Source organism: Chiroxiphia lanceolata, chromosome 3, assembly GCF_009829145.1.
Source record: "Chiroxiphia lanceolata isolate bChiLan1 chromosome 3, bChiLan1.pri, whole genome shotgun sequence".
NCBI classification, from domain to species: Eukaryota; Metazoa; Chordata; class Aves; order Passeriformes; family Pipridae; genus Chiroxiphia; species Chiroxiphia lanceolata.
Window position 1 is genome coordinate 37,845,424 of NC_045639.1, and position 26,787 is coordinate 37,872,210.

A 26,787-nucleotide genomic window follows, 5' to 3' on the forward strand; every position below is an offset into this window, starting at 1 on the left:
TGTGCCTTGAGGGAAGGATTTTATTGGAAGCCAGATTTTAGAAATAAAAAAGGAAAAGGTTATTTTATTCAGCATTTGGCAGATTCTCTTTGGCAATGGTAGGTGCAATGACTAATTCATTTTCTCTTCAGCTCAAGCTGAATCCTTAAAAAAACCTCTTTTTTTAAGGATTTTGAGCTAACCAAGGAGCACTACTTGCTGGCGTCCTTCCTCTATGGGCTTGACAGTGCTAGACTAACAATCTTACTCTTTTCCTTTACCAGGAGATCATTTCTGTCAACTGCAATTAATTTAAAACAGAATGCCCATGAATTTTGCCATCCATCATGCAAAGCATTTGAGATTGTGCATAACGACTTTACAGCAAAGACTTGATTTCAACTGTTTATAAAGGCTCCCTGGTGCCTGTGAGAAGAATGGCAGTAATATGCAAGTGTTTATAAGTGATTTGAATATTCCTCTCCCATCCAAGTAATTGGATTTTAAAAAATTCCATGGAGTGGAACAGCTTCAGAGGCAACAACTCTTTTTTTATTACTATCAACGAGGGGTAGCTGAAAGGTGCTTAATGATTTCCCTCTTCTGTAATACAGTTTAATGCATAGAAATTAATCATGTTTTATAAAAGCTGTGGGAAACACTGATTTTTACAAGTGGCTGTTTCATTAGCTCAGATATTACTATTGATTAATTTTGTGGTAGAGCCAAGGCAGATCTATTTGCTTTATCACAGGATTGCTTATGATGCTTAGCAGCCACTGCATGCTGCATGCCAATTTGTTTATTGTGGAATATGTGCTATATTACAAGATTTTGTTTCATATGACTTTATTAACAGGAGAATTATGGATTTCCAAGGCTAGGTTTACTTAATAATATTAATGTATAATGCAAGAGAACCAGTATGCGTTTGTGTGTACAAAATCAGTTTTCTGTCAATGGCAGAAAGATCCTTGTAACAGCCTATTTTGTTCCGAAGGCTTAAATGTCTCCACAATTACATCTGCAGTGCTAGTTAAGCCTTATTTCTTTAGCTCCTGACTTGTCCTGACTGCTGATTCAAATTACATCTGCAATTAAACAAAGTGCCTCAAAAGTGTACTGATAAAAATTGGCAGCATTATTTCTACCTGGGCTGATAAACAGTACTTGACTTTCCCCAAACCGTTCTACCACCCACCTTCCTTCAGCTATAAGTGGGATGTCATGGCAAAATGACAAATGTTCCCTGTTTAATACTTTGTCATGGAGTGTTCCTCCTTCTGAGGAAAAGTAAAATTCTTAAGCATGATAATTCCTTCAGGTTTTCTATATTTCACAAAAAAACCCCAACACCCTTGGTATTTCATAACTTTCTCTTTGAAAGTGGTGGTGTTGTAGTACAACATGTTATGCCAAATCCATAGCTGTCCTGGATAAAATCTTCACTTATGGACTTCTAGATCATGAAACAAGGCCCACAGATTGTGTAATATTTGTGCCATAGGAATATATGATATTGCAGGGGATGTTCTAATTCTTCTACCGTGTACTTGGCATATGTGATTTGTAACAAATAATTGAACCAAGCTTTATTTGCGTAGTCCAGCTATAGATAAAGGTAATTTATTATGCAGAGCCTCTCTGCATTGCTGTGGAATTTTTTTAATAGATCAGATGAAAACAGGCAGCTTTCTCTTTTGCACATGCCTCCTATTCTTATTTCTGACCTCATTCCATGAGACCAGGGATCTTCTCGTCAAACTGTTCTATCTTCCTAATCTTTCTGTGTTGAGCAAGGCAAATCATTCTCCCCCAGTTCTTCATGAATGACTTCAGCAAATTCTAAGGGATTGTTAAATATCTGGAGTGTGAAATTGTGTGGAGACTTTTGAAACAGAAGTGGAAACAGAACATACATTATAGTCACATGTTATGTGTTTAAACTGTTTGAGGTCTATAACAAGGGACAAAGTAAACTTCAGCTTAAGACTAGAACTTTATGACTGTTGTTACCAAACAATTAGGCAAGAAAATGTGGAATATTCCTTTGGAAAAACATCAGTCATGTTAAGTACATACAAGTTTATTGCTGGTGCTTTTTTCTATACAATCACAGCATCGAAAAAAAATCCTTTAATCAGAAACTGATTTTTGTATCATGCTTTTTTTTCAGTATCTAGGTTTTTTTAAAGTTTTTTTTTTTTATTGATGCTTTGGCTTTTTTTCACTTTAAGTCTTAATCCTGTCCCTTACCCCTATTTCTTGTACCTGGTTTTAGGAGAATTTTCCTTGTCTCTGCACACATCAATGCCATTTTCTGCTATGAAAGCGAATAATAGATATCTACTCTGAGTACAACTTTATCAGCAGCTGTAGCTGCTTTTGAGCACATGTCTTAGGGTGATAACATAAATCTTTACTTGCTGGTAAAAAAGTAACGTAGGACTTTGCCTTGGTCAAAATACGTAGCATCTACTGTTAATTTGTCATCTAGTAGGGGTTTAACGCTCTTTCTGAAAAATCCAAGTATTAGTAAACTTTAGCTTTTAAAGATTAAAAATAGATAGTGTATTACAATTATTCAATCTAGACAGTAGATCTAGAAAGATTATAAAACAGAAAATTTAATCTTTCCCCCTATTCTGGAATAGGTAGTTCTTCCCCTTACTGTAGTCTTCTGAAGCTCCTCTGCCTTATATGATTTTAGTTTGTTTTAAAAAAACCTGCCCATGTTTCAAAGGTTACTCAAAGGAATATGTTTTCCATTTATAACTTGCCCTTCAGGTAATTTGAGCCCCTTTAAACATCATGCAGATAATTCAACACTTTTGATAATTCTCATCAGTTAAATAGCAATTGCTATAGGGTTGGAGATAGAGAAGAAAATAATTGGAGCAAGAATTTTGTCATAGTATTTACACATGCATATAAATCACAGTACTGAGGAACTAGGAGGTGTTTTTTAGTTTGGTCAGCCTTTTTTTGCTTTTTCACAAATAAACACAGTTTACCCATGAAAACACAATAAATCCTTAAGTATTCTGTGCTGAATTTCATCAGCGTTCTAACCTGAACTGTCTGACCTCATAAAAATATTCCCCTTCCTGTTTTGTTTTTTTTTTTGCCCTGTGCTTTGCCCTGTAGTTTTATCTTCATGTCCAAATTAATTTTGGGCATGTTCGCAGAGCTGATTGCAGGCAGATTTGAACTTTGATCCCTCTGGGAGCCAGCTGGCTGGAGGCCAGCTCTGGCCATGTTGCAGTGCCCGAGCTGATGAGCTGTGCTTCTCAGCAAGTCCCATTAAATGCATCCGAGCACCAGGAAGGCAGGGTCATGGCCTGCAGTTCAGAGGCAGCTTGTGCATGCCCAGTTCAGAGCATTAGAAGGGAGAGCTCATGCCTGCACGTCATTCCCCGGGCACAAAGACCTTTGTCTGACCACAGTCTCTCCCTCCTTCTGGAGACTCAAACAAAGAAGGCATTTAATAATTTTCTGAACTTATCTGTAGTCGCTGTTATTTGAACCCCTTTCTCATATTGTAATGTTTGCCTTTTACTGGGGTTTCTTTTTGGCTTACCTTATCACACGTTATTGAAACCTTTTAATATGGCTTATCATGTGCTTTGCTAATTAAAACTCATGGTCTGTTTTAACTTTTCTGCTTTTATCTCCCTGGTACAGGGAGGCTTATACTCGTCCTTAGTAGCATTATTTTATGCTTTTTCCATGATCTCTTTTCCACATTTAGTTCATTGGAAATTGCCAATGTGGTTACACTGGCCTGTCTCTGTACTTTCTCTCCAGAGATACTCAGACATTTCATACAGTCTCTTTCAAAAACTGCCATCTTCCATCCATCTCTGTCCCTTGATTACTTTCCCAGGAGATCTCCTCTACCTGTTTTCTGAGCCTTCTGGCCCTCATGCTGCTGTGCTTGTCTTTGCAGAATACCAGTCTCATCCTACAGTCTCTTTCACTCCAAGTACTACACACCCACAAAGTTTTGGTCAGGTATTCTCTAATGGAATAAAATCTGTTTTGTCTGTTCCCTCATAAGTTTTGTTCACCTTTGGAAAGGAAAAAGTGTCCTTCGTGCATTTTTACATTTCTCAGCATTGGTCTGAACGGAGTCTTTCTGCTAGAAGCAGGTTCTAACATTAGGATACCTCTTTTTATCCTTCAGAAAAGCCTTGGCCATCTCTGCCTCCTTGTGAGCTAAGGTGACAATATTTCACAACACTGAAGATCATGTTCCCTTTCCCATATTGTGTTTAATGCTCACACTGCCTTCACCACTGAAGTGCAAGTTCCAATAGAAGTTAAATGTGTAATTTCAACTAAATACTGAAAACAATACGCTGTCTGGGTGTAACTTTTCATTTATGTATGAAACAACAGTCTTCCTCTAACATCATTAACATGTAGTCATGGATATATAGTGTTTCCTCATAGCCTTATGGGAAATGAATGCTGGAAGCAATTTTGTGATTTTCTCTAAATCAGAAGATGGAATTTATTTTTTAATCTCAGCTGGGATGGAGTATATGTAATTTGTCAAAAGAAATCCTAAGTATGCACGAGGAGTTTTAATATGGATTTTGCAGCAAGTATATCCACAACTGGAAGAGTTTCAGCTGAGACACTGCCTGAGCAGATATGGTTTCTATGTATTTAGTAACCCTCCTTTCATAATTTTTTTCAGAAGCTCATCTTGAACCTGTAAACAAAGGTTAAAGTTACTGTTAGCCAAAAAATGATATAGCTGTGCTTTGCCTCCTGGGCCTCTCCCAAGATACACTTCATGCCACTAAGGAAGGACTGTTCTCCCTTTCTGAATTTGTAAACTCTATATTTCAATGATGGTGACTTTTTGCTTTATATGGCTCACATTAACATGTGTTAAATTAATTTTATAGCTTCTTGCTTCAAAATTCCCTGAGTACTGCAAGTCATTCTTTAGAGGTTCCTCCCCTTTTTCCATTTGAGCTTATACGCGCTTCTACTGGCCACTTTGATTTTAGTGGTCCTGCGAAGGAGTCATTTATCAGAGAATTACTTATTCTTGCTCCTTACAAAGTACAAAACAATTTGCAAGAAACACGTCTCAGCCTTTGAAGTCAGTTCCTTTTTTACCCTTCAGCTCATTGCTGTTGCTTGCTAAATAGCACATTCTAAATTGCTTCTATTAAAGTTAATGGGTCAATGTCACAATAGCGAAAGATTTTTCACAATATATATTTAATTTGACAGTTGTTGTGAATGTGGCACACTTCAACCCTGTTGGTTTCCAGATTAGCATTAAAACAATTTTGAGGGAAGTGGGCAGCAGAGGGGTTTCCATTTTTGCAGCTGGGAGCTCTTTGAGAAAAAATAATGAGAAACAGAAAGTAAAGCAGAAATTTTTCCTAAAGAAGCACTTGTGTTTTTAAATACCACTCAAACCGGTCCACACATTTAATGAGTTTAATTCAACTGCTGAAATATTATGAAACTCTCTGTATCTATGTGTTATGTAAGTATACACAGATTAGTCAATCCATCACAGAATATTCCAACTTGGAAGGGACCCACAAGAGTCATTGAGTCCAACTTTTAAGTGAATAGCCCATACAGGGATGATGTCTTATGAAAAATGCTGTAATTATTTTCATTTTAACAAAAAATTACCATTTTAAAAATTAAGTTATTTGTTTGAAAAATGCTTATATAGTCTTATACTTTTCATTTGTTAGAAGTGAATTATTTTAACAATGTATTTAGCACAGTTTTTACAAGGATAGTGTTCCAGTAATTGCTGGTACTTCTATTTTCTTTCTCTTAAAAAGAATTTTAAATCATAATTGGTAAACAATTAGAAAAAATTAGACTGTGGTAACTTTAGTGGCATTTTTAAACAAATAATTCTTAGGAAAGTGTATTCATTACTAATCCATACTAATGAAAACTCTCCAAAATCAAGAACTGAATGAACCTCAAAGGATCTTCTGTCTTTACACCTTCTAAAACTGATTCTTCAGGACATGTGAGAGGTGTGTTTCTAGGGAAGATGTAATCTCGCTACCTCACCTTGTGGGTTTTGTTCCTCTAACTTTGAGAATAAAAAGAATACTTTGTTCTTCTGCTTCAATGTCATTCTGATAGTAGTGTAAAAAACAAGTGTACAATAGTAATTTTCTGGTTTGATGCCTACTTCAAAATTGTCAACAGTGTAATAGATCTACTGTAAATCTAAATTGATTCTGAAAACCAGTATCAATCCAAGGACTGTATAATTCTTGCATTGTCTAACTTGAGTTACCTACTTTTTTTTGTCTACAGACACCCTATTTTTGGCCATCAAATTGTTGGGAGCCGGAAAACACAGACTATGGTCAGTGTAGAAATCTTTCCTATTTCTTTTGGAATGTATGTGTTATATGAACGAACGTGTCGTTGCAGTCTGTCTTGTTTAAACATCCCAATGTTTAAAACATAATTATATGTCATGTACTTCCTGTGCAAGAACTGCTGATATTGAAGTGAATGTATTATTACCTGTTTGAAATTTTATCAGAAGTTTAACAAAGTCAGATTTTGGAGTCGATCTGAGGAGAAAAGTTAAAAAAAAACAAACCTAAACCCAAAACTCATCAAAATCTACCTTACCATTTACATATTCTGTTTGCTCCAGTAAATATAATTATTTACAGTGACAAAAATCTCAGTGAAGCAGTATACACTTTATTGACGGTTGTGCAATGGTTATTCTCAGATTCAGACCCAAAGATATGCACAGTTTAGAACTCTTCTTTCAGATATAGACTGTGTGGAAAATTATTATGAAAACTAATATGGTTCTAATATGAACTATATTAGAAAATACCTTGTTTTGTTGCCTGTGTCTTGAGGACTTATTAATAAATTATATACTGTAATTACTGACAGAAAAATGCGAAGATAATAAGTAGTAATGTATTAGAAAAAAATCATTAAAAATTATAACAAAATTAGGTGCTTCTCTACATCAAATAGTGGCTTAATTTTTAAAGCAAGTGAATCCTGTTCACTCTAATCCAGACTGTAATTCTAATCTAGGTCATTTATTTAGGTAACTGAGCATGTACATGGTAGTTTATGTTTTCAAAACCTCAAACTTGGAAAGTCTCTTTTTACAGTTTTTCAGAAATTTAGATGAGTGTTCACTTGTAACATGGATTCTTTCTCAGCCTTTGGGAACTGAGGACCTCAGGGATGGATGGTTACAATAGAAGTTTCCTTACTTTTTGGAGCAGACACAGTCTCATTTCAAATAAATTGCTAAATAAAACCATTTCAAGCTGAGTCTCTCAGCAGAGCTGAGTGCCTTCAAGCTAGAGTTTGAAAATGTGACAGTTTTCTCATCCTATAGAAGTAGAAAAATGTTATTTTTTTAAAAAAATACTGATATTTGAAGATGTCCAGTAGATAGTTGTTGAAAGCTACCAAGGAGGAGTAATTCATACCACACCTGTGTACTTAGCCACTCCATATGAGTCGCTGAAGAAGAAATGCTTGATTTACTCAATATAGTCTCCTAATACGGCAAAGATCAGCAAGTAATTTACTATGGTTTTAAGAGTCATTGAGCTGTTCAGCAGTAATGTGTATCACATTACCAGGGGGATTTTAATATATAATTATATGCTTAACAGGTTTGAGATCAGGATGAGAAAGTTTCTATTAATGTTCTTTAGTCTAAAGTAGGAGACACTTTCTAGTGACAGCTGATTAGTGGATTGGTAAATGAATTATGTACCTTAGTCAGTGAATAGAAATCTTGTGTAATCTGTTCAGTTTGGGCATGCCAGGAATACAGAATTAAACTTGGAATCAGTTTCTTCATCATGCGGGGAGGTGCCTTTGTTGAACAGTAAATTTACTCATTTGAGAGCTTTTGAGATTAAAATACGTTCCAGTTGATGAATTTAAGATCTTCTGCTGCAGAGAGGAGAAGGGGAAGGGGAATTCCCAACCCTGCCATCTCATTGCTCCAAGTCATGAGCTAAAAGTGCAATCCTCTAAGAAACACACTGCAACTTCCCCACCCAACAGGGCCAGAGCATTGCACTAGAGCTACCTAAGGTGGCTGTGTGTCACCAAACTGGATAATGCTAGAGCATTTGCAGGAAAACAAGCTTTTCAATAGTGTTTTTATTAGGTTAGCATCTTCCCAGTCCCAGAAATTATCATTTGCTCTGTAAACAATAGTGATCAGAGGATTACAGGATAATCAGACAATATTTAAGAAACCAAAATAAATATAAAGTAGGTTTGAAACAAATTGAGAATAGTAAAGCATAAATTTCACCTCAAACACACCTCAAAGATATTCTGTAGATTTTCACAGTAATTGCTACTTCCTAGAAAATATAGTAAATAGAATTTATGTTATTACAGTTATGCAAATGCATTTCATACTTATCATGCATTACAGTGCTGTGCAGTGCTCCCAGTTTCATGGACTTGTCCTGAACAACCTTGAAACTGCACCCTATAAAACTAAAGAGTGTGGCAGACATTAGAAGTCTCTCAACAACAGCAAAAAGTAGACTTTCTCTGTAATTTTCCTTTATCAATGTTTTTAGCAAAGTAAACCACTTTCTTTGGCATTAACCTAATTTTAAAAGCCTTTCTAAACACACTAGAATTTTATTTTAATTTAAAAATTAATCCCAGCGATTCATCATTACTCGCTCATAGCTGGGCTACTGTCCAGAACATAGCATACTGCCAGGAAAATAATTTATCTTAAACAAGAAATTAAATGAAATTGAGATACTGTGTGTTAGTTTGCTATCAGAGCTAACTAAGAAACAAATAATCTTTATATCTTTGTATAATTCATTAATATTTTCTCTAAAATATAATTTGTTGTGCGTGAGCTTTTAATATCAAATATTTTCCTGAAAAGAAATATTTATCTGAAGAAAATATTAGTAAAAAATACATGAAAACAGAATCTTCCAAAATGTCAAAAAACTGCAGATCTATTCTCATAATAAAGCTGTAGTGCAATGCTATGTCTTCGTGGCAAAAAAAGAGGGCTTGGATTAATTTACTTTATGTCAAAATGGAATCAAGTAGCCTTTTCATTGTAACTTTTAAAGTATTGAGTGTGATCATTCGGAGGTTACTAAAAACTTCTAATTTTCATAAAGTGCTGGAAAACCTCTCTCCTTTTTCTTGAAAATCACGCTTGAAGGGTTGTTGAGAGATGCCTCAAATTGCAAATAATTTTTGCAAAGGCAGGTTCTTAGGTTCCATCTGTTGAAGATATCCACTTTCTTGCCATATGTCTTGGAGTCCACCCAGGCAGGACATGTTGTTCTGTGTAGAATCCCATTGGCTTCAGTTGGATTTTATTAGTGAAAATAAGTAATAATAACAATAATAATAATAACAATTTTTATTAAGGTGAGTGTAGTTCAAATCACTTTGTTTTTCCTGTGAGTTAAGTCATGTTGCTCAATTATGATTTGGTTTTTTGACAAATAGAATTGGGCACAGCTAATGGCTGAGCATGTGGCCTACCCATAATTATGTTCTCTTTTCTTACAGATGTAGTTTCATAACTGAGAGATTATTTTTTTCTCACATATTATAAACAGGTCATGTAATTAAGAATTAATTAAATAATTAATAATTATTCCACGTGCCTTTAGCCTCAGTTCTCATGGGACCTGTCAGGTTCTCTGGAGGTTTAGTGACTCAAAGTTGTTGCAAATTTGCAGATTTCAGTCCCTTACTATTCTCTTTTTTTTTTGAATAAGTAAAAAATATGAAAGGTTAGGGAGAATCTCCATTCACAACAAAATATCAATTATTTTGTTTTTTTTCTTTTTGTTCCTTAAGCTCAAGCCTAAGAAAACAATTTAACAAAGTTGTGACAATGTAAGACGCTTATAAAAATTTCAGATAAATAAGATATGAAGAATAAGTAATTTTTACTCATTTACTGTAGTGAACTTTTGTTGATGGTTAGACTCAAAAGTATCTGTGGCATATAGATCTTTTCTTACAGTTAACTGCATATTAAAAAAATAGAAGTATGTTCAAAGGAGAGAAAGAATTAAATTTAGAAAGTTCCACAGTCACAGTCATAAGAAGGTTTGGTCTCATACTGGAAGACAAAAGTCCACTGCATCTATATATTTGCAACAGGACGTTGTTTGAGTCTTGTAATTTTACTGGTGTGCATTTCTCCCATATGAGTTAAAAATGGAGAAGTACTGCAGAATCTTGGTAAGTTATGGAGAACACAGTAAATAACTGATACTGCAACATGATTTTAAAATCATATGACCGCACGATCTTTAAATGATACTAAATGAGACTATTTTTCTATATATTCAAAGCAAATTCTCAAATTTTGCTGCTCTGAAGAAAGGCAAGTTTTGAAAATGTAACATATTTTCAGTAACCTTTCTGGTAAAGTCATGTAACATAAACGCACTCTCCTAGAGAATTAGAGTAATCACAGGAGTGAGATGGGGTAAGTCTTATTTAATTGCTCCCTTTAAAAATGTAAGATATTTGTCTGGATAAGTCCTGCAGTTCTTTAGGCATTCATGACTTTGTTTTCCAGTCTGGGCTACAGTAAGATAAAGAAACCATTTACTTTTGCTGTGTCAAAGCTATTGTCTCATTTTTATGAAAGAACAATTCTTTCCTTATTAAAGTTACTTGATAATCAGCTAACAAGTCAGTCTGAACAAGACTTCCTTCCTAATGATACCTTCTTATCACTTAAAAGTAACCTGACAGAGACCTCTCTGTGTTCAACCTCTGCTGCTCTGTTCAAAACATGAGCCATCACACCTGGCTCATGTCCCTCTTCTCTCCCAGACTTGCAGTCATGCTGAAAAGTACCTAATGCACAAAATGTAACTGCAGTCACATATCATGTTTTTCACATATGGAAAATTTTCATATAATTTTCTCTTTAGAGTTTTTTGTCTACTTATTTTATATGCCTAGCCTCAAATCCCTCTATGGAAATTTGATTAGTCCAGGAATTTTCTCTCTCTTTTGTCTTGTTGTACCCTATACCATAGAGTAACTGTCTGGAAGGAGAACTATACAGAGAATGCATTACATATTTTCTTTGCCCAAATGCTTGGGGAGGATTTCCTTGGCAATAGGTTATTAGTAAGCAATTTGTATTTGAGAAATATGGAGTCCTATTGCTTACCTGAACTCTTCTAGAACACTGCAAGTGCTCAGCATCTCTGGAAATTAACCCATAACTATGAGTCAATAGCTTGGGGTAAAACTGGTAACAGAGTAGCACTTTTTGATGTAATTGTGATTTATATAAATAAAAATTTATTTGTTAAAATTTATACCATGAGAATAAGGAGGAATTTAAGAAGATAGTGTCAGTTAGTTGTTGCTAAGACTAGGTTATGATCCCTTATGTGAGTGACTTTGTTTTGAGATCTGGGCATATCTGAATCAAATGAGCTTTAGGAAAGATACTTGCATTGGCAGAAAGATGGAAGAGGTCACCTACAGTACTTTTTCCCCACTCTGAATTTGTATACCGTTGTATTTCTCCACAGAGATACATAATTCACTCATTAGGAGTTATTTCTGTCATACAAATGACAAAATGAAAGTCTCACTTCAACAAGCATGTCCTGAATTTTGTTCTGATTCTTGTTAATTCTGACATTGACAAACCACTGCAGTGAGGGCTCTGTAACCAGGAGACATCCTGAAAATGCTTTCCTGTCATCTCACCACTTCAGTTTTGTGCTTACCTGAATTTTTCTTTCCATGAATGTATAACTTATTCCTATAATATGTGGAGCACGGAAAATACATTTGACCAATGCATTCGTATACACACATGTGAAAAGGTAACTGACCCAAGTATATGTTTGTGCAGCATTATTTTAAAAGCACTGATAATCTGCATCTAGGTCCCCTATAAACAGAAATAAAATTTCTTATCAGAATTCTGAGATTCATAAACATAACTCAGGATTTTCAGAATTACTTTCAAATTACCATGCTGAGTAAACTAAATAGATATCATAATATATCCTGAGTTGGAAGGGAATCACAGAAATCATTGAAGTCCGGCTCCTGGCCCTGCACAGGACCACTCCAAGAATCACACCATCTCCCTGAGAGTGTTGTCCAAAGGCTGCTTGAATTAACTCTGTCAGGCTTGGTGCTGTGACCACTTCCCTGTGGAGCTTGTTCCAGTGCCCAATCACCCTCTTGTGTAGAATCTGTTCCTGATGTCCAATCTAAACTCCCCATGACACAACTTAAGGCCATTCCCTCGGGTCCTGCCACTGGTCACCAGAGAGAGATCAGTGCCTGCCCCTCTGCTTCCCATAATGAGGAAGGTGTGGACCACGATGACATCCCCCTTCACCCACCTCTTCTCCGGGCTGAACATCCAAGTGACCTCAGCACTTCCTCATGTGGTTTCTCCTCATCCCATCACCATGAGTGGCCCAGATTAGAAGGGTATGGAGGTAGCAATGTTGGTGCCCTGCCATATTCTACTTCACATGCTTTTTCCAGCCCCAGTGTTCCTGGAGCTGTAGGCTTTCTGACTCTCCAAAACTGTAACCCTAACAGTAAATTGAAAGCATTATGATAATATCGATAAGCATTAAATAATGCAATGGATGCAAGCTTAAATTACATTTGACAACTGGATATTCTTTATCTGATCCTAGAGTTCATCTAGCTTGGGTGACCTTTCTTCCATATCTGTTTTTGGCACCCTACAGGATTTTCCCAGGCCATTGTCATCTGGGAACTTTTGTGTGGTGAAGATGAATTTGCATTTTTCTAATTCTTAAGCTCTTTTATAGTTTGAAATTGGGTTTCTTTCTTGCCCTTGGTTTATGTAAGCAAGCTTATGTAAATCTATAATCAAATTGCTTTCCTTAAGTGTTATAGAGTATGGTCAAAGACTAAAAAGTAGAGAAGGGAGGAGTGTTTCAGAAGTTATGGTTTTGACCATTTGGCAATTTAGGGCACATAAGCAACCATGATCTTCCTTCTAACTTAAAGTTATTAGCATTTACTAAAGATTGTAGATCTTCTATAGATACATGACACTGATTGGTGACTCATTTGTCCATCCCAGAATTGTCATAGGTTTTTTAAGCTAGTGAAACTCACTAGCTGTTGCAAAGAGAAAAACTTTTTTTTGCTATCGAGTAAAAGCAGATGTGACCTAAAGATGGCATAAATAGCCCTGGAAATGTCAATGTTTAAATAAGTTAGTTAATTTCATGCAGTCATGTTTTGTGCTGATTGTCCTGTAATTCTCCATCTGATGCAGGTACTTGCATGTAAAGGGAGAACTGTCTGCCAACAGGGCACTTTGAAACCCTTAGACCTTGCAGCGCTTTCCTATTTTCTTTGCTCTTTAGATATGGGCTAGGGTTATACACACTGATTCTGATATCAGAATTTTGACTCACAGAGAGTATATAAATGTACTCTGGCCTCAGTGGAGACAATGAGTGTTCACTGAAAGCACGCCCACCATCTGGCGCGAATCAAGCTGTAACACCACTGGCACTGGGACAATTATGTAAGGAGTTTAAGTTTGTGTACGTGGTGGTGGATGTGTAGGTGGAATAATCTGTGGTCTTCAGCGGCCCAGTTGTACTTCCATTGAATTTAGCTGTGGCTTTTTTCCGCTGCGGTGAGAGGGAAGGTTTAGCCCATTTAGCAACAAGATAAAATTCCCCAGTGTAAGCCTTGGGTGAAAGTTCTGGGATGTGTAAAATAATATGTACTCAGTCCAGTTTCTGGAGTCTAGAATGAAGCCTGTCATAATCTCTAGGATCTTACTGAAAGAAAAAACCTAGAGTACCTGGAGTACTGTGTCCAGTTCTGGGCCCCTCAGTTCAAGAAGGATATTGAGGTGCTGGAGCAGGTCCAGAGAAGAGCAACAAGGGTGGTGAAGGAACTCGAACACAAGTCCTATGAGGAGCAGCTGAGGGAGCTGGGGCTGTTTAGCCTGGAGGAGTCTCAGGGGAGACCTCATCACTCTCTACAACTCCCTGAAAGGAGGTTGTAGCTGGCTGGGTGTCGGTCTCTTCTCCTAGGCAACCAGCAGTAGGACAAGAGGGCATGGTCTCAAGCTGTGCCAGGGGAGGTTTAGGTTGAATATTAGGAAAAAAATTTTTTACAAAGAGAGTAATCAGACATTGGAATGGGCTGCCCAGGGAAGTGGTGGATTCACTGTCCCTGGAGGTTTTTAAGATGAGACTGGATGTGGCACTTAGTGCCATGGTCTAGTAACCATGGCAGTGTTGGATCAAGGGTTGGATTTGATGATCTCAGAGGTCTTTTCCAACCCAGTTGATTCTATGATTCTGTAATTCTTAAGAGCTTTCAAGTGCAAGTGAACAGTCAAGAACAGAAAACAAAGGTGGCTAACCATGAAAATTGGTTGGGTTTGGGGTTTAACTGTTAAAAACTTGCAGGAGGGAAAACACAGGCAACTCTCACTAAAACACTTTGTAGTCTCACTTGAAACTCTCATGTTGCCCACGTTTTGTGAATGCCTGAGCAGAATTTTCAAGATCAAGTAGTCTGTATTGACTGCACAGCTACCGAAGTGTGTTTTAATACTGGTTTGTTGTTCAAATACCCATTTATAAACATCACTGACCATCGTTCATTATGAAATATTGCATATTAATATGACCTTTAAAATTATTGGCAAATCTGTTTTCTCTTGGTAATCAGTCACTTCTAAAGCGCAAGCTATAGCATCTAATATATAATTCACTTCAGTAGAGGCAATTATGTTGATTGCAAAATCCATCAGAATACACTGGCTCTAAAAATAAGAGTGTATATGGTAGTCCATATTTAGCAAATTGAGGTTATTAATTCAGACCCCATTCCTTGCATATCATTCATCCCCATGGTAAGCACTTTTCAGCACCCTTGTCAGGGAGCAAAAAGAGCGGGAAGCTCTGCAAGGAAAGGTAAGCAAGAACTGAGGCTGGCAACAGTGTAGGCAAGTGCAAGGTCCTCACCAACAAAGTCTTAACTGACCAGAAAGGTCCAAGGTCAGGCTGGGAAGCTAGGGCAAATTACAGGGCTGGTAAGTTACAGGTCTGGTTAAAGATATAGCTCAAGCCTGTGCCAGGGGGGGTAGCTGGGCTTATGCACAGTTCCTGGGCACAGGACACCCCAGTGGAGTCCCTGGATGGGCTGCTTAGGGCAATTACATACTCATTAGTATACTGACCAGGACCTTAGAGGGGTAGATAAATAGAGAACTATATACAGAAAAAAAGGAGCTTTGAGTTGGAGACCCTTCCTGCATATTGTACTTCTGTATGAAGCTGTAAAACCACTGTCAACACGTGGCATTAGGAAAGCAGACACTTGTCGTTCGCTGAATTTCTGGGGACTCCTAACTCTGCTTTGAGAAAGAAACTGACTGACATCCTCAAAGTCAGGCTGCTGGACAAGCAGTTACTTCACACATGATTTGGTGCAGAAAAGGGGTGGTAGCTGTGAAAGATGACAGTATCCGTATTTCAAATCTCGGTGCCCTAAAAGTAGAAGAACAAAATCTCATTAGTCTGTATCTTCAAATGGTCTGGCTGAAAATGAGGATGATTTTCACATTTTCTTGCTTTCCAACATGCTAGTGAATTTTTTACAGATAAGCCAAAGAATACAACAATGAGAGTGTAAACTGGTGAACTCAAATTCCTGAGATGCTGCCAGCCTCTCATGTCACTAAAATTAGCTCCTACATAAAGCCTCAAACATGCACTTTTACAAGGATGTAATTGTTGGCACATAACAATGGCAATAAATTGAGGCAGAGTAGGAATGTCCTTCAGCACTATTTTCCTCTACACTAGTGGATATGTCATACTTCCCACTATACTGAATCTTCCTTGGGCATATTCTGCCTTATCCACGGTAGCACATAGAAACATTTCTGAGATAAGGAATCCAAGGCACAGGTGTTATAACCTTTAGGCTCCTGAAGGGGAGGGGATTGGAATATTTCAGATAAATAAAAGGTCTGAGGGATGATCATGATTTTTTGAGTCTTGGCTAAGTTACGCACATAATGAAAACCAAACATTATTATATGGACTATTTGCTATGGATTGAGAGCAAGGACAGTCATTAAAAGAACACTGCAGAGAAAATACTGTGGTAGAGTTACACAGTGAAGGGAAGAGATTTCTTAGACACTGTATCAAATTAATAGTGTGGCAAGCTAATTCATTTCTCCTGCTCGTGGTGACTTAGTGGTTGTTTCGCCAGTGTTGAAATACATTTTCTGAAGATGCTTTTCTGTCAGCCACTTTTGCAGCAACAATTTTTGTTGATGGTAGCAGGAAATGCTAATCCCAAAATTTGCCTGCAGTGGGACTCAAGAAAGATCTAAGATAACTAAAAGTACCTGTACTGGGACTGTGAGAATGTGGTTTGCAGGGGCTTAATCAAGTGTAGGAGCAGGGAGCTTGTTTTATTTCTGCTCAGGTGGTGTTAGACTGGTTGGACGAGACAAAATTTGACCCCTGGATTTCTCAGAATTGCCTACACATTTATATTAAGTATGTATTTTATTGCTAATATTTTTAATGTGTTTAGAGGGGTTTTTTTCTTGTTCAATGAAATAAGCAATTTTGAAGGAAGAGGGGAAAATGCTTCACTGTAAAAGCAGCTAAATGACAAAGATCATCTCTCTCCTCAAGAGTATCTCACCACTGTACGGATTGTGAATGCCACCTAGATACAAAAGGTCCAAAATTCATCCCCTCATCTTTTTATGACATTTCAGCATGCATGCTAATGCATTAATGTACTGTATAGTAATATTAAAATGCACGGAAACCGAGGTTATAGAAACTATCTGTCTACTATACTTGGTGTGTGACATGGATGTGTATCTGTCTGTAGATTTTGCAGACGCAGAAACTGCTTTGGAACCAGAGGGCATATGGTAGTGCAAGGAATAGAGAAAGAGACCATGGCTTCTTATGAGAGTGGAAAGTGAAATATTATGAAAGAAAACAGACCAGATAACACACACAAAAAGAGGAGGGGAAAAAAAAGACAAAAATTGCATTAAAATATAACTTTGTTTTACATCAATAACGTCTGTAAGCTCTTAGAAGTGCTGGTAATCAGTTCAGCCAAAAGGACATTCATTGGGTTTGCATGCATTTGCAGGTGACTTGTCAGAAATAAATATTTCTGTGGAATTGTAAATTATAATTGGTTTGACTATCTTAATAATCAAAGCTATATCTAAAATAAGCACTTCCTTCTTCCTAGTGATTGTGAGTTAGGTTCCTATGCGAAGTTATTTCTCTTTGTTCCTGTAGTGGACAAGCTGACAGTCAGGAAGCAGGAATGTTCCTAACCATAAGCAGCAAATATGGGCTCTTTTTGCTAAGTTAGAGAAAACAGATATGCTAAGGTTTTCTTACCTACACTGATAAAAGATTCCTCCATCTCACACACGAGAAGGTGCTCTGAAGTAATGTAGTGGGTAAATGTTGCACAATAAGGAGTTGTGCAGCACTCACTGTCTTACTGGTGGGTGAAGCCGTAAAATATTCAGAGTTGTTGTGAAGTATTTGTTGCTAAATAAAGTCTATTGGAAATGTACTTCAACATTTTATTAGCAAGGAGTCTGCTCTCTCTGAATCAAGTGGAGGCAGAACAGGTCTGCTGAAGGATTTTTGGATTTAGAAAATAAATGAAAGAATATTTTTTTCTCATGTCTAATAGATGATATGCTTTTTTTCATTTTTTGGTCTCATTTTTTTCTATTTTAAATATTGGTTATAGCAGATTAATCTGTATAAGACATGAATTTTTTCTGGAATTATTTTTTAGCTAAAATCTTCTTAGGCTGAAAGTTTGCTATTCCTAAATATAGAATAAAAATAAATAAAACCATGTATTCGTGTTCTTAAAAACTTGTTTGACTAATACAGCAGCAGCTCCTGCTAAAACTCTTACGCATTATGATTTATAGATACACGGTTTGTAAAATGTTTTTGCTATTTTTCTTTTATGTGCTAGTTCCCTGGCCATTAAAAAAACCTGACCTCGAGTATCTCATGCATTTTGCATATGATGTCTGTTGCATAAAACAGATTTTATTATTATTTAATGAACCTTTGTATCTGATCCATCATTTCAGTTATAATACTGGTAGCATTGATCCCATATTTAAAGCTTTTTCGAGTAGAGGGAGAAATCAAACCAAAAAAAATCTAGCAGTAAAGCAGAGATGAAGCCTTTAGATTTCTGATCTGCTGTTTGTGAGATAGTAGCAAATTCTGTGTTATTTTATTCTGTTCCAGCTGTTTACCTCTGCAAGCGGACAATGCAAAACAAAGCAAGGCTAGAGCTAGCAGACTATGAAGCTGTAAGTACTTGGCAAAAAGTAGATTTCTCTGCTGGGCCTTATGAGCTTGTGAAATAATGTTAAGCATGAGAACTAGAGGCGTTGAGTGTGAAAATCTATTAGTTATCCACATTTTCTGGCATGTGGGTCTAACAGTGCTTAGTGTGGTGTTTGAGAGACTGTAGTGAATGCTAAGTGCGCAAAAGCTGAGATTTCAGTTAATCTCTAATATTACTCTGGTCAGATCACCATGCCAGGATCACAAATTACTGTTCACAAATCCCAGATACACCATGAGTGTTTGAAAGCAGTTGTTCTCTACACCATTTAAGTGTAGAGAACAAGGATCTCTGACAACATTTCCAAAAACACTTGATAGATGTAGAAATATAAATCTCATTCTATAAAGTGATGCTGGCACTTGAGCCTTTTCCCATCAGCTAGATGAGAGACAAAGAGGGTCAGACTAGAGGCACTTCCCACTCACTGACAGTTGTTCTGTGCCACAGGCAAAGTAAGATAATTGGGGCCAGGAAGAGCCTAAAAAAGAGGGAGTTTGATTAGCAGATGAGGATGGAATTCGATAAGGAGAGAGATGTCTTGAATTCCATCTCTATCCCCCAAAAAGTTCCTGAATTTTTTATGAGAATGTCTACATAAAATTCACAAACATCCCTGGTTCTGCACTGAAAGCTGTCCAGCTGTTCTGCTGTGACCCAATAGCAGGATGGTCAGCCAGGGCTCTCAACATACCACATACTCTAGCCACAGCACCATGCTGATGCCCTTAATTGCTTCTTCTGGAACAAACTTGTTCTTCAGTGTATTGCACTGTAGGGTATGCATAATTTTATGCTCATGTGCCTTAGAAAATTCCCCTTCAGTATATAATCCATGAGAGACTTTAGTGGTATCGACAAGATCAAGAAAGTCTCCTCTTCGCTCTCTGCAGTTTTATTTTCAGTAAGAATTACATAGAGATGCATTTGCAATGCACAGAACTACTGTAAAAGCAATACATTTTTTTGTTAGGAAGTTTACGGTCAATTTTAATTTAGTCTCAGTAAAAGCAGTACATTAAGGTAACTGGGGTCTTTTTGGTGGAAGAGAAGAATCTCAGCCTCCATGTTACAGACTGAATACTGTTGCCATTTCAGCTGGGGAGAGATCGGGAAAGCTCTGTTACAGACAGTGAAAATGTTCCAACATCAGTGGAGGAAAGAATTTTGTTAAGATTACAGTAGTGAAGAACTGTAGTCTGCATTCTTTTAAATGAGGATCGCTGTGGGGGTTTGGAAGATTCCTACACTACCAAAAATGGCAGCCAAAATTGTTCAAGGGAAACCGCTTGTATAGATGAATGATGACAATTGTTATGTGGATAATCCAGTATGGAAATTACAGCTGTTCTCTTTCAGTATTAGGTACTTTCAAAACAAGAATATTTCTTTGCATTATTTCAAAATTGCTCAGCCAGCACCCGTTCTATAAAAATGCTTCAGAAATCCCATGTTTTGCTGGAAGTTGCATCCACTCTTTTTATCAGAGTTTCAAAACTGAAACAGTCAAGGCATTCAAAAGCATTCCATCTCATTTGGTATCAAGCAAAAACTTTATATCAGGTAACTAAAGTACATTTACACTGAGACAATTATCATGACTTGTATTACATCTTGGTGGGGAGGAAGAGAGAAAGATAAGTCAGAAGCTAAGAGCAAATAACTTGCAACCTAACCCACTAAAATTGTGATATATTTTCAGGAGAGTTTGGCCAGGCTACAGCGAGCATTTGCTCGGAAATGGGAGTTTATTTTTATGCAAGCTGAAGCACAAGCAAAGTAAGTTCCTTTGGAGATGAGGGGTTTTCGTTTTGCATGCTCTTTGAAGGGAGAAGGGAGGGAAAAGTGATGGGATGCTTCTTGCATTTATAATTGCTGTCATCAACACTGTTTCTTTTAAATATCCTATAACATTGACAGGGTTGACAAGAAGAGAGACAAGATAGAGAGGAAGATTCTTGACAGCCAGGAGCGAGCATTCTGGGATGTGCACCGTCCGGTGGTGAGTGCTGGTGGGGCTGCTGGGGCTGTCAGCAGGGCCACTGATGAAGGTCAGCCTCTGTGAAGCATTGAGGTAGCCTGGGAACAAGTAAGAAAGCAATGGGGCCAAGGGTTGGGACTTGCCTCCCTGTTTTCAGGATCTAAAATTTGTATGATTCTGCTATTGTAGACTGCAGATGTGTGTGCATCCAATTTGGGTTTTTAGTGAATGGATTTGTTGTGTCTGATTTCTTCAATCAGAAGGTACTCATCTTTGATTATTATCACCTCAAGGGTTTCCCAAGGTATGAGTCACACAACCAGAATTATCAGTATAACTAAAAATAACTTTAAATAAATCTGACTTTTTTTTCTTTATTCTGCTTTTTTTGCTTGCTAAGCCTTTCAGCTTCACTCTGGTCATGTTTCCAAGCTATTTTTGATGCACATAAAGGTTAGATATTGTTGACTTTGAGCTGTGGGAGTCACACATTGTCTAAACAAGATTTATCTGAGTTCTTTGTCAAAGTCCATCTGAAACAAAATTTTAAAAAAGAAAGGTTCTTATATAGTCAACTACCTTTAAGAACTACAACTTTGAGAAAGAATGTCAATTGTCACGATAATTCCAAATAAACTGTAAGAACCCATTAATAATATTTTTTTTTCCTTTACTACAGAATAATATCTGTTTCCCTTAAATAGAGTTAAACTTCCATTTTCTTTGTACAGGGTTTGGTACCACTACCAATGAAATGAAATATAGACTATCTTCCACTCTGACACTCGGAAAAGCTACTTTTAGTGGGGGAAGTAAAATTAGGTGATGAAGAAGAGTTGAACGGAATGAGAAAGTTTAAATAAAAATTAATAAACTTGAACATGGCCAGCTTATATTTGTGACCGTGGAACTGAAGCAGCGGTAGGAAAAAAGGATTTTTAGGTAGGATTTAGAATGTCAGGTAGACAAAATCATTTGAAGTGAAAGATTCAAACCACAGGCAATAGGTGCAAGAAGAATGGGACATTATTGTGTAGTCACTGACATAAAATAAGGAAGGAGAACCGAAAGCAGTCTGACACCTGATGTTGATTGGGGCTACATATAGAATAGACACAAAGTTTCTATGTGGATCTGAGACATTTGAAGGTGCAGAGAGCTTTTATATTTACTGTAGAAATGGATCTGAAGGTTTTGAGTCTGGGAATGAGATGTCGTTTTCAGGTTTGGAAGAGATGAATTGTTGAAGCTTTAAGACAGTTAAAGGAACCAGGACAAGAGGAAATTGAATCTGATTAAGAGCTTTGGCTGAACTGTGTTAAATCTGCTTGGTCCAGCAGATGTTTTTAATCTGGCTGTAAACATACCTAGGAAGTATCTGAGGCAAAAGACTGGCTTACAGTCACCAATGTGGGATCCTGGCTTTAGGAGATAGAAGAACAGAGAGGTTCATAGGAATAGAAGAACAGAGAGGTTCATACTTTGCCTAACCTGCTCCTCTCAGGAGTCATTGAAATAATATTTTTGAAAACACTGTTGTGAATTTACTATCACAGTAAAAGCCAGAAGATTCTATTAAAAAAAAAAAAGATAAAACGTGAACAGACTTAAAAAAGGAAGGTGATGTTAAAGCCAATTACAATTTGTAATGGCTTTTCAAGTTCCCCAAAAGCCCCTCAAAAACTCCCAGAAATACTACTGCAACTCTAGAAAGCTAATATTTTAAAAATTAGGCAATATTTGGATGACGATTTGAGTATAGTTCTTATTTTTATTTACCATTTTTCACTTTTTGATAAAAATTCAGAGATGAGGGGCAGTGGCAACATAGTTCAAAATCCACCCCAATGTAATTTTTTTTTAATGAAAATTAATTTTGAGGACCAGATGTTTCATTATTTGCTTTTTTCTGTTTTGTTTTGGGGTTTTGTTGGGGTTTTTGTTTGTTTTGGTTTGGTTTTTTAGGTGAGTGAATAAATATTTTTTCCTGAATTTTCTGCAGGTATCCTGGTCTATAGTTGCTTTATTTCTTACCTATCTGGCTACAGTGCTGATTCAAAACCTTTACATGTAAAATATAATCTATGAGTATTACATTTGCATTGTATTTCAAAAGGGAGATACTTTAAGTTGATGAAAAGTACAGAAGAGGGAAGCAAACTATCAGTTCTAAAGGACAGTGCAGCAGTGCAGGAATGGAAGACATAAGAGAACAGCTGTATGATAGTGAAATCAGAAGAGTGTAGATGCAGAAAAAGAGCATGATTTGGGTATCAGAAATATCACTGTGACTGATCAGTTTAAAATAAGTGAAATGAACCAAGATTTGATGTGTAAAGAGCATTTGCCTCAAAACCCAGCTTTATTTCATAGTTCCCAAGCCAAAGTCAACCCTATAGATGATTACAGAGGTAGGTCCTAGAAGATTTATGCCATAGTCTGAGAGACAAATACTTGAAAGTCATCATGGCTGTTACATTCTATAAGCTAGCTGGCTAGTGCTCATAATTTTTCCTAGGGTTTCAGACTGAGGTGATGCTTGGAGATGAACCAGAGAAACTGGATTTGGAAAGGAGTTTTATTCAAATAGTCATCTGTTCCTTGATTTTCTTCTGAGAGACAGTTAAGAGAACAGCTTTGTTATCTCACTGTTTAGTTTCCATTCCAATATTTATTTAATTGCAGTTTCACTACAGTTTGTTTGGTTTTTGGGATTTTTAGTTGTTTGTTTTTTTTTTTCTTGGAGTGGATTATGCGTGTGTGGAGTGCAATCTTTGTCATTTCTGTAGCTTTATGTAGAAAGATCTTAGCTTGCAGTTAGAAAGAGCATGACAGAACTTCAGCTGTAGGTACTGCAGCACACAGAGACATTCCTGAACAAGTTTTAATCTTACTAGTTCAGATACCAATCATAGCAAAACCATGGAAATTTGTGTCAGGGAGAGCTGTACAAACTCCTTTGTGATCCTGAGCAGCAGACCTAGGATAAAGTCCATGCTGTTATTTCTAAGGTAGAGCCATTGCCTAACATATGACTGAGATTAATATTATTCACACAGAGTGATGAATTTCTCTTTTGATGGCTGAATAAATCTATCTGAAAAGTGTTTATCTTCTTTCCACCTGGCTAGAATATGTACTATTTTCATAATTTTGAAACTTCTATCAATAACAGACTGTGGAAATAAACAAAAATTGGTTATGAGGATTAGGGAGTTAGTAAAAAAACAGTAACAAATCAAGCTAAATAGTAGAAGTGAGTTTCTTCCAGGAGAAAGAAATTGAGAAGCTGCTTTTGTTCAAAAAGAAATATCATGCTCCTGATTAAAGTCTTTATAAGAGAACTTATAGCTTTCCTGTATTATTCTCTCTTTTTAAACTCTGTGACCTTATACTCATTAAAAAGGGACAAACAGGTACTAAAGCAGTAAATCCCCTGAAACGTTCTCAAACCCACATGAAATACATTTGGAGCAGAGTAGCTGTGGCTTGCTGTAAATTTAATTCTTTTAGGTAACAAACAAGACAGCTGATGTCTTGCTGCTACAAATGATTCACATTTCTTCGTGAGTTATACATTCATACAATAAAAAAGGCCTTTTGGGTACTTTTTTGATATTCAGATTAATTCAGAAGATAGTGGGGGAAGTATCCTTGTCTCCTGAAAGTCATCTGTATACTTCATAATCGTAAGTTGAAAAAACTTCTCATTTTCTCCAATGCCTCTGACCTTTGTTATCAGTCAGAATGTTGGTTGTATCGCAGTCACATTTAGCAGATTTGTGTGCAGTTGTTTTAAAAGGATGATGGGAAATACATAGCAGATGTGCTAGAAAACTGCACTGATGTGTGTTCCTCTCCAAAGTTTAAACACTGGCTGTGGTTTAGTTTAATTGTGATTTAATAAAGTATGAACATCAGTCAAGACGTGATCCAGTTCTATTCTGCCATTAGCTTTCCAATCCACAAGATTTGTATTCCTATTGTTACCATGGGTTTGCTGAATGATGATGATTATTTTGTTTTGTGAAAAAAATGGATAGCAAATATTGATAAGGCTTATACTCTCTCTTAAGGGTCTTTTCCAACCTAAATGGTTCTATGAAAAACAACAGCAATATTTGTGTGATTTCATAGAGGAAGACAAAGTATCTAGGGTGTGTATATCTGGTGAGGACAGCAACAATGTTAAGAGTGAGGGTGGGTTTAAGATAACTCAGTGATGAAGTAATTCAGAAATATGAACGGTTTCTGTATTTGGATGCTTCTTGCCATTGTTTCTTAGCAGTAAACTAGGAAAACAGTATCTTCAAATATTTTAGACTTTGTCACACATCCCACACTTTTTGCTTCTCCTTTTTATCAGATTCTATCTCCATTAATTTAATTTTCTCTGTTCATATTTTTAAATTGTATTTTATGTGATCTGAACATGACCCTCAGCATCTGAGCCAGTAAGTAATATTATCAGGTGTTCAGGGCCAGGCAGTGGATGCTTTTATTTTTTAATGATTTTTCCATCCTCTCCTTCAAAGCCTCAGAGACTCAGCAAAACATTGAATTTAACTTGGTTAAGGTGGTGCATCCTGCCTTTCACACTCTATGTGCTAGACTTTTCTGGATCAGTCATTTGAATAGCCAGAGAACACTTCTCTCTGCTTTATCATAATATTTTCCAAAATTTTTTAAACATCTTCAGGAAGCAAATGTTCTGTAATCAACTAGGAAAATAACCTGATGTAGTAAGGATAAAGAATTTTTTTAATAAGTGCATATATGTTTATACATTGATTTTTGTATCTGTGTGGATTACATCTGCTGCTTTAATCCAAAGCATTTTGTCAAGGACTTTTTTATAAGTCAAAAGGAATATAATCAATTTATAAATTTCACCTATATTTGCCATCAACATTTTCAGAGATGTGTGTCAGACTTTCCTGTTGTCACTTCTTTTCAAGTGAATAACCTGATTCTTCTGTATAGAATCTGTAAAACAGCAGTTTCCTGCCTTTTGGGATAAAAAAAAAAAAAGAGAGAAAGCAATAATGAATGTGAGCATTTAGAATAGGGGCAACAAACAAGATAAATTTAACAAGTTTCCGTCTGCAAAAGTGTTGTGAATACTGGAACCTTCATATACACAAAAATCACATTAATACAGCCTTAAATAAAACTGATACTACTAAAGAACCACTGGAATAAACACAAGGGATCTATTTGCTGTCCAACAATTTCTGGTTCTGAAAAACAGTTACTACAAACCTGAAATGATATATCATAAATTAAGAGTAATTAGAAATTAAATTAACTTTCAAAAGGAATTCAGAATATAACTTCAATGCAGTAGTATATTCTTTGGTACAGCTTCTTGTTATGTTTCATTTAACTTGTCTCAAAAATTAAATTTTAACATCCTTTTCATAAGTGTTTTGCATATTGTGTGATTCTCTGACACACAGAATGCTAAAATACCTTTTTAAGAAAACAAATACAAAATCCTATTTCCTTAAGATGAAAGCCCAGCTTTGAATAAGACCTGTCCTTAAACAAGCAAATATGTGAGAACATGAGAATCCCTGTCAAAATTCAAGATGGTTTATCTCCTTTGGATTAATTTTATGGTTTCATTTATTAGTATTATATTTCTGGAAAATTTCTCTGTGTCTCTTTTTCTCATGTTTCAAGTAAATCCTTGGTTTGCATAGCCAGTGGAATTCCTTGTAAGTCTGATACTACTCAAGGAAAAGAGATGAACTCCAGTTTGAGAAGGTAAATAAGAAAAAGGAAATTGGTAGAGTGTAGGCTTCTTTTTTGGGAAAGATGCTAAAAATCCTTGGAATTTTAAGTGATCCTACATTCTATGCTAAGTGAGATTTCCCACCCCTGAAAATCATCTGAGTTTTACTTGCTGCAAACATAATTAAAGTTTGATCAAACTAATTGATCTAATGTCTCTCCTTTGTCTCATGGTCTTTGAACCTCATTTGTCTTGTCCAAACAAGAGAAACAACTCATAGTTAAACTTTTATCCATTAATTGCACACCTGTCCATGTTTTGATCCGGTCCACGGAAGAACAGCAGTGGAACTACTGTTATTTTGATAGTAGTCAGTGATCTTCTAATAAATCCTTGAATAAAGCATGTATTGATTTTACCAATTCATCCAATGGCAGGTTTTCTGTCCTTCATGTGGGGCTCTCTATATTCGGTTTAACTTATGCTGAAATGCAGAATTCATTATTTCTGCGTCAATATATTCCTAGTGTATGACACAATCAGGTTTATGGCTCATTCATTTTAATTAAATAAATAAGTCTGTAACTTCTTATTATTTATCTCTGTTCTTTAATAAGTCAAA

At 36.4% G+C, this 26,787-nt stretch overlaps 1 protein-coding gene across 10 annotated transcripts in view; it reads left to right on the top strand.

The window, feature by feature from the left end:
- The window catches only part of RGS7 (regulator of G protein signaling 7), a 256,155-nt gene that overhangs the window by 189,386 nt on the left and 39,982 nt on the right, over positions 1-26,787 (top strand). For all 10 annotated transcript variants that reach the window (XR_004355853.1, XM_032681676.1, XM_032681675.1 and 7 more), the window contains exons 6-9: positions 6,301-6,352; positions 18,345-18,409; positions 20,150-20,226; positions 20,368-20,449. Coding sequence is in view for 9 of the 10 variants with exons in the window: in XM_032681676.1 (XP_032537567.1) it covers positions 6,301-6,352; positions 18,345-18,409; positions 20,150-20,226; positions 20,368-20,449 (276 nt within the window). In the remaining variant the exon portion in view is untranslated. The remainder of the gene's footprint in view (positions 1-6,300; positions 6,353-18,344; positions 18,410-20,149; positions 20,227-20,367; positions 20,450-26,787) is intronic.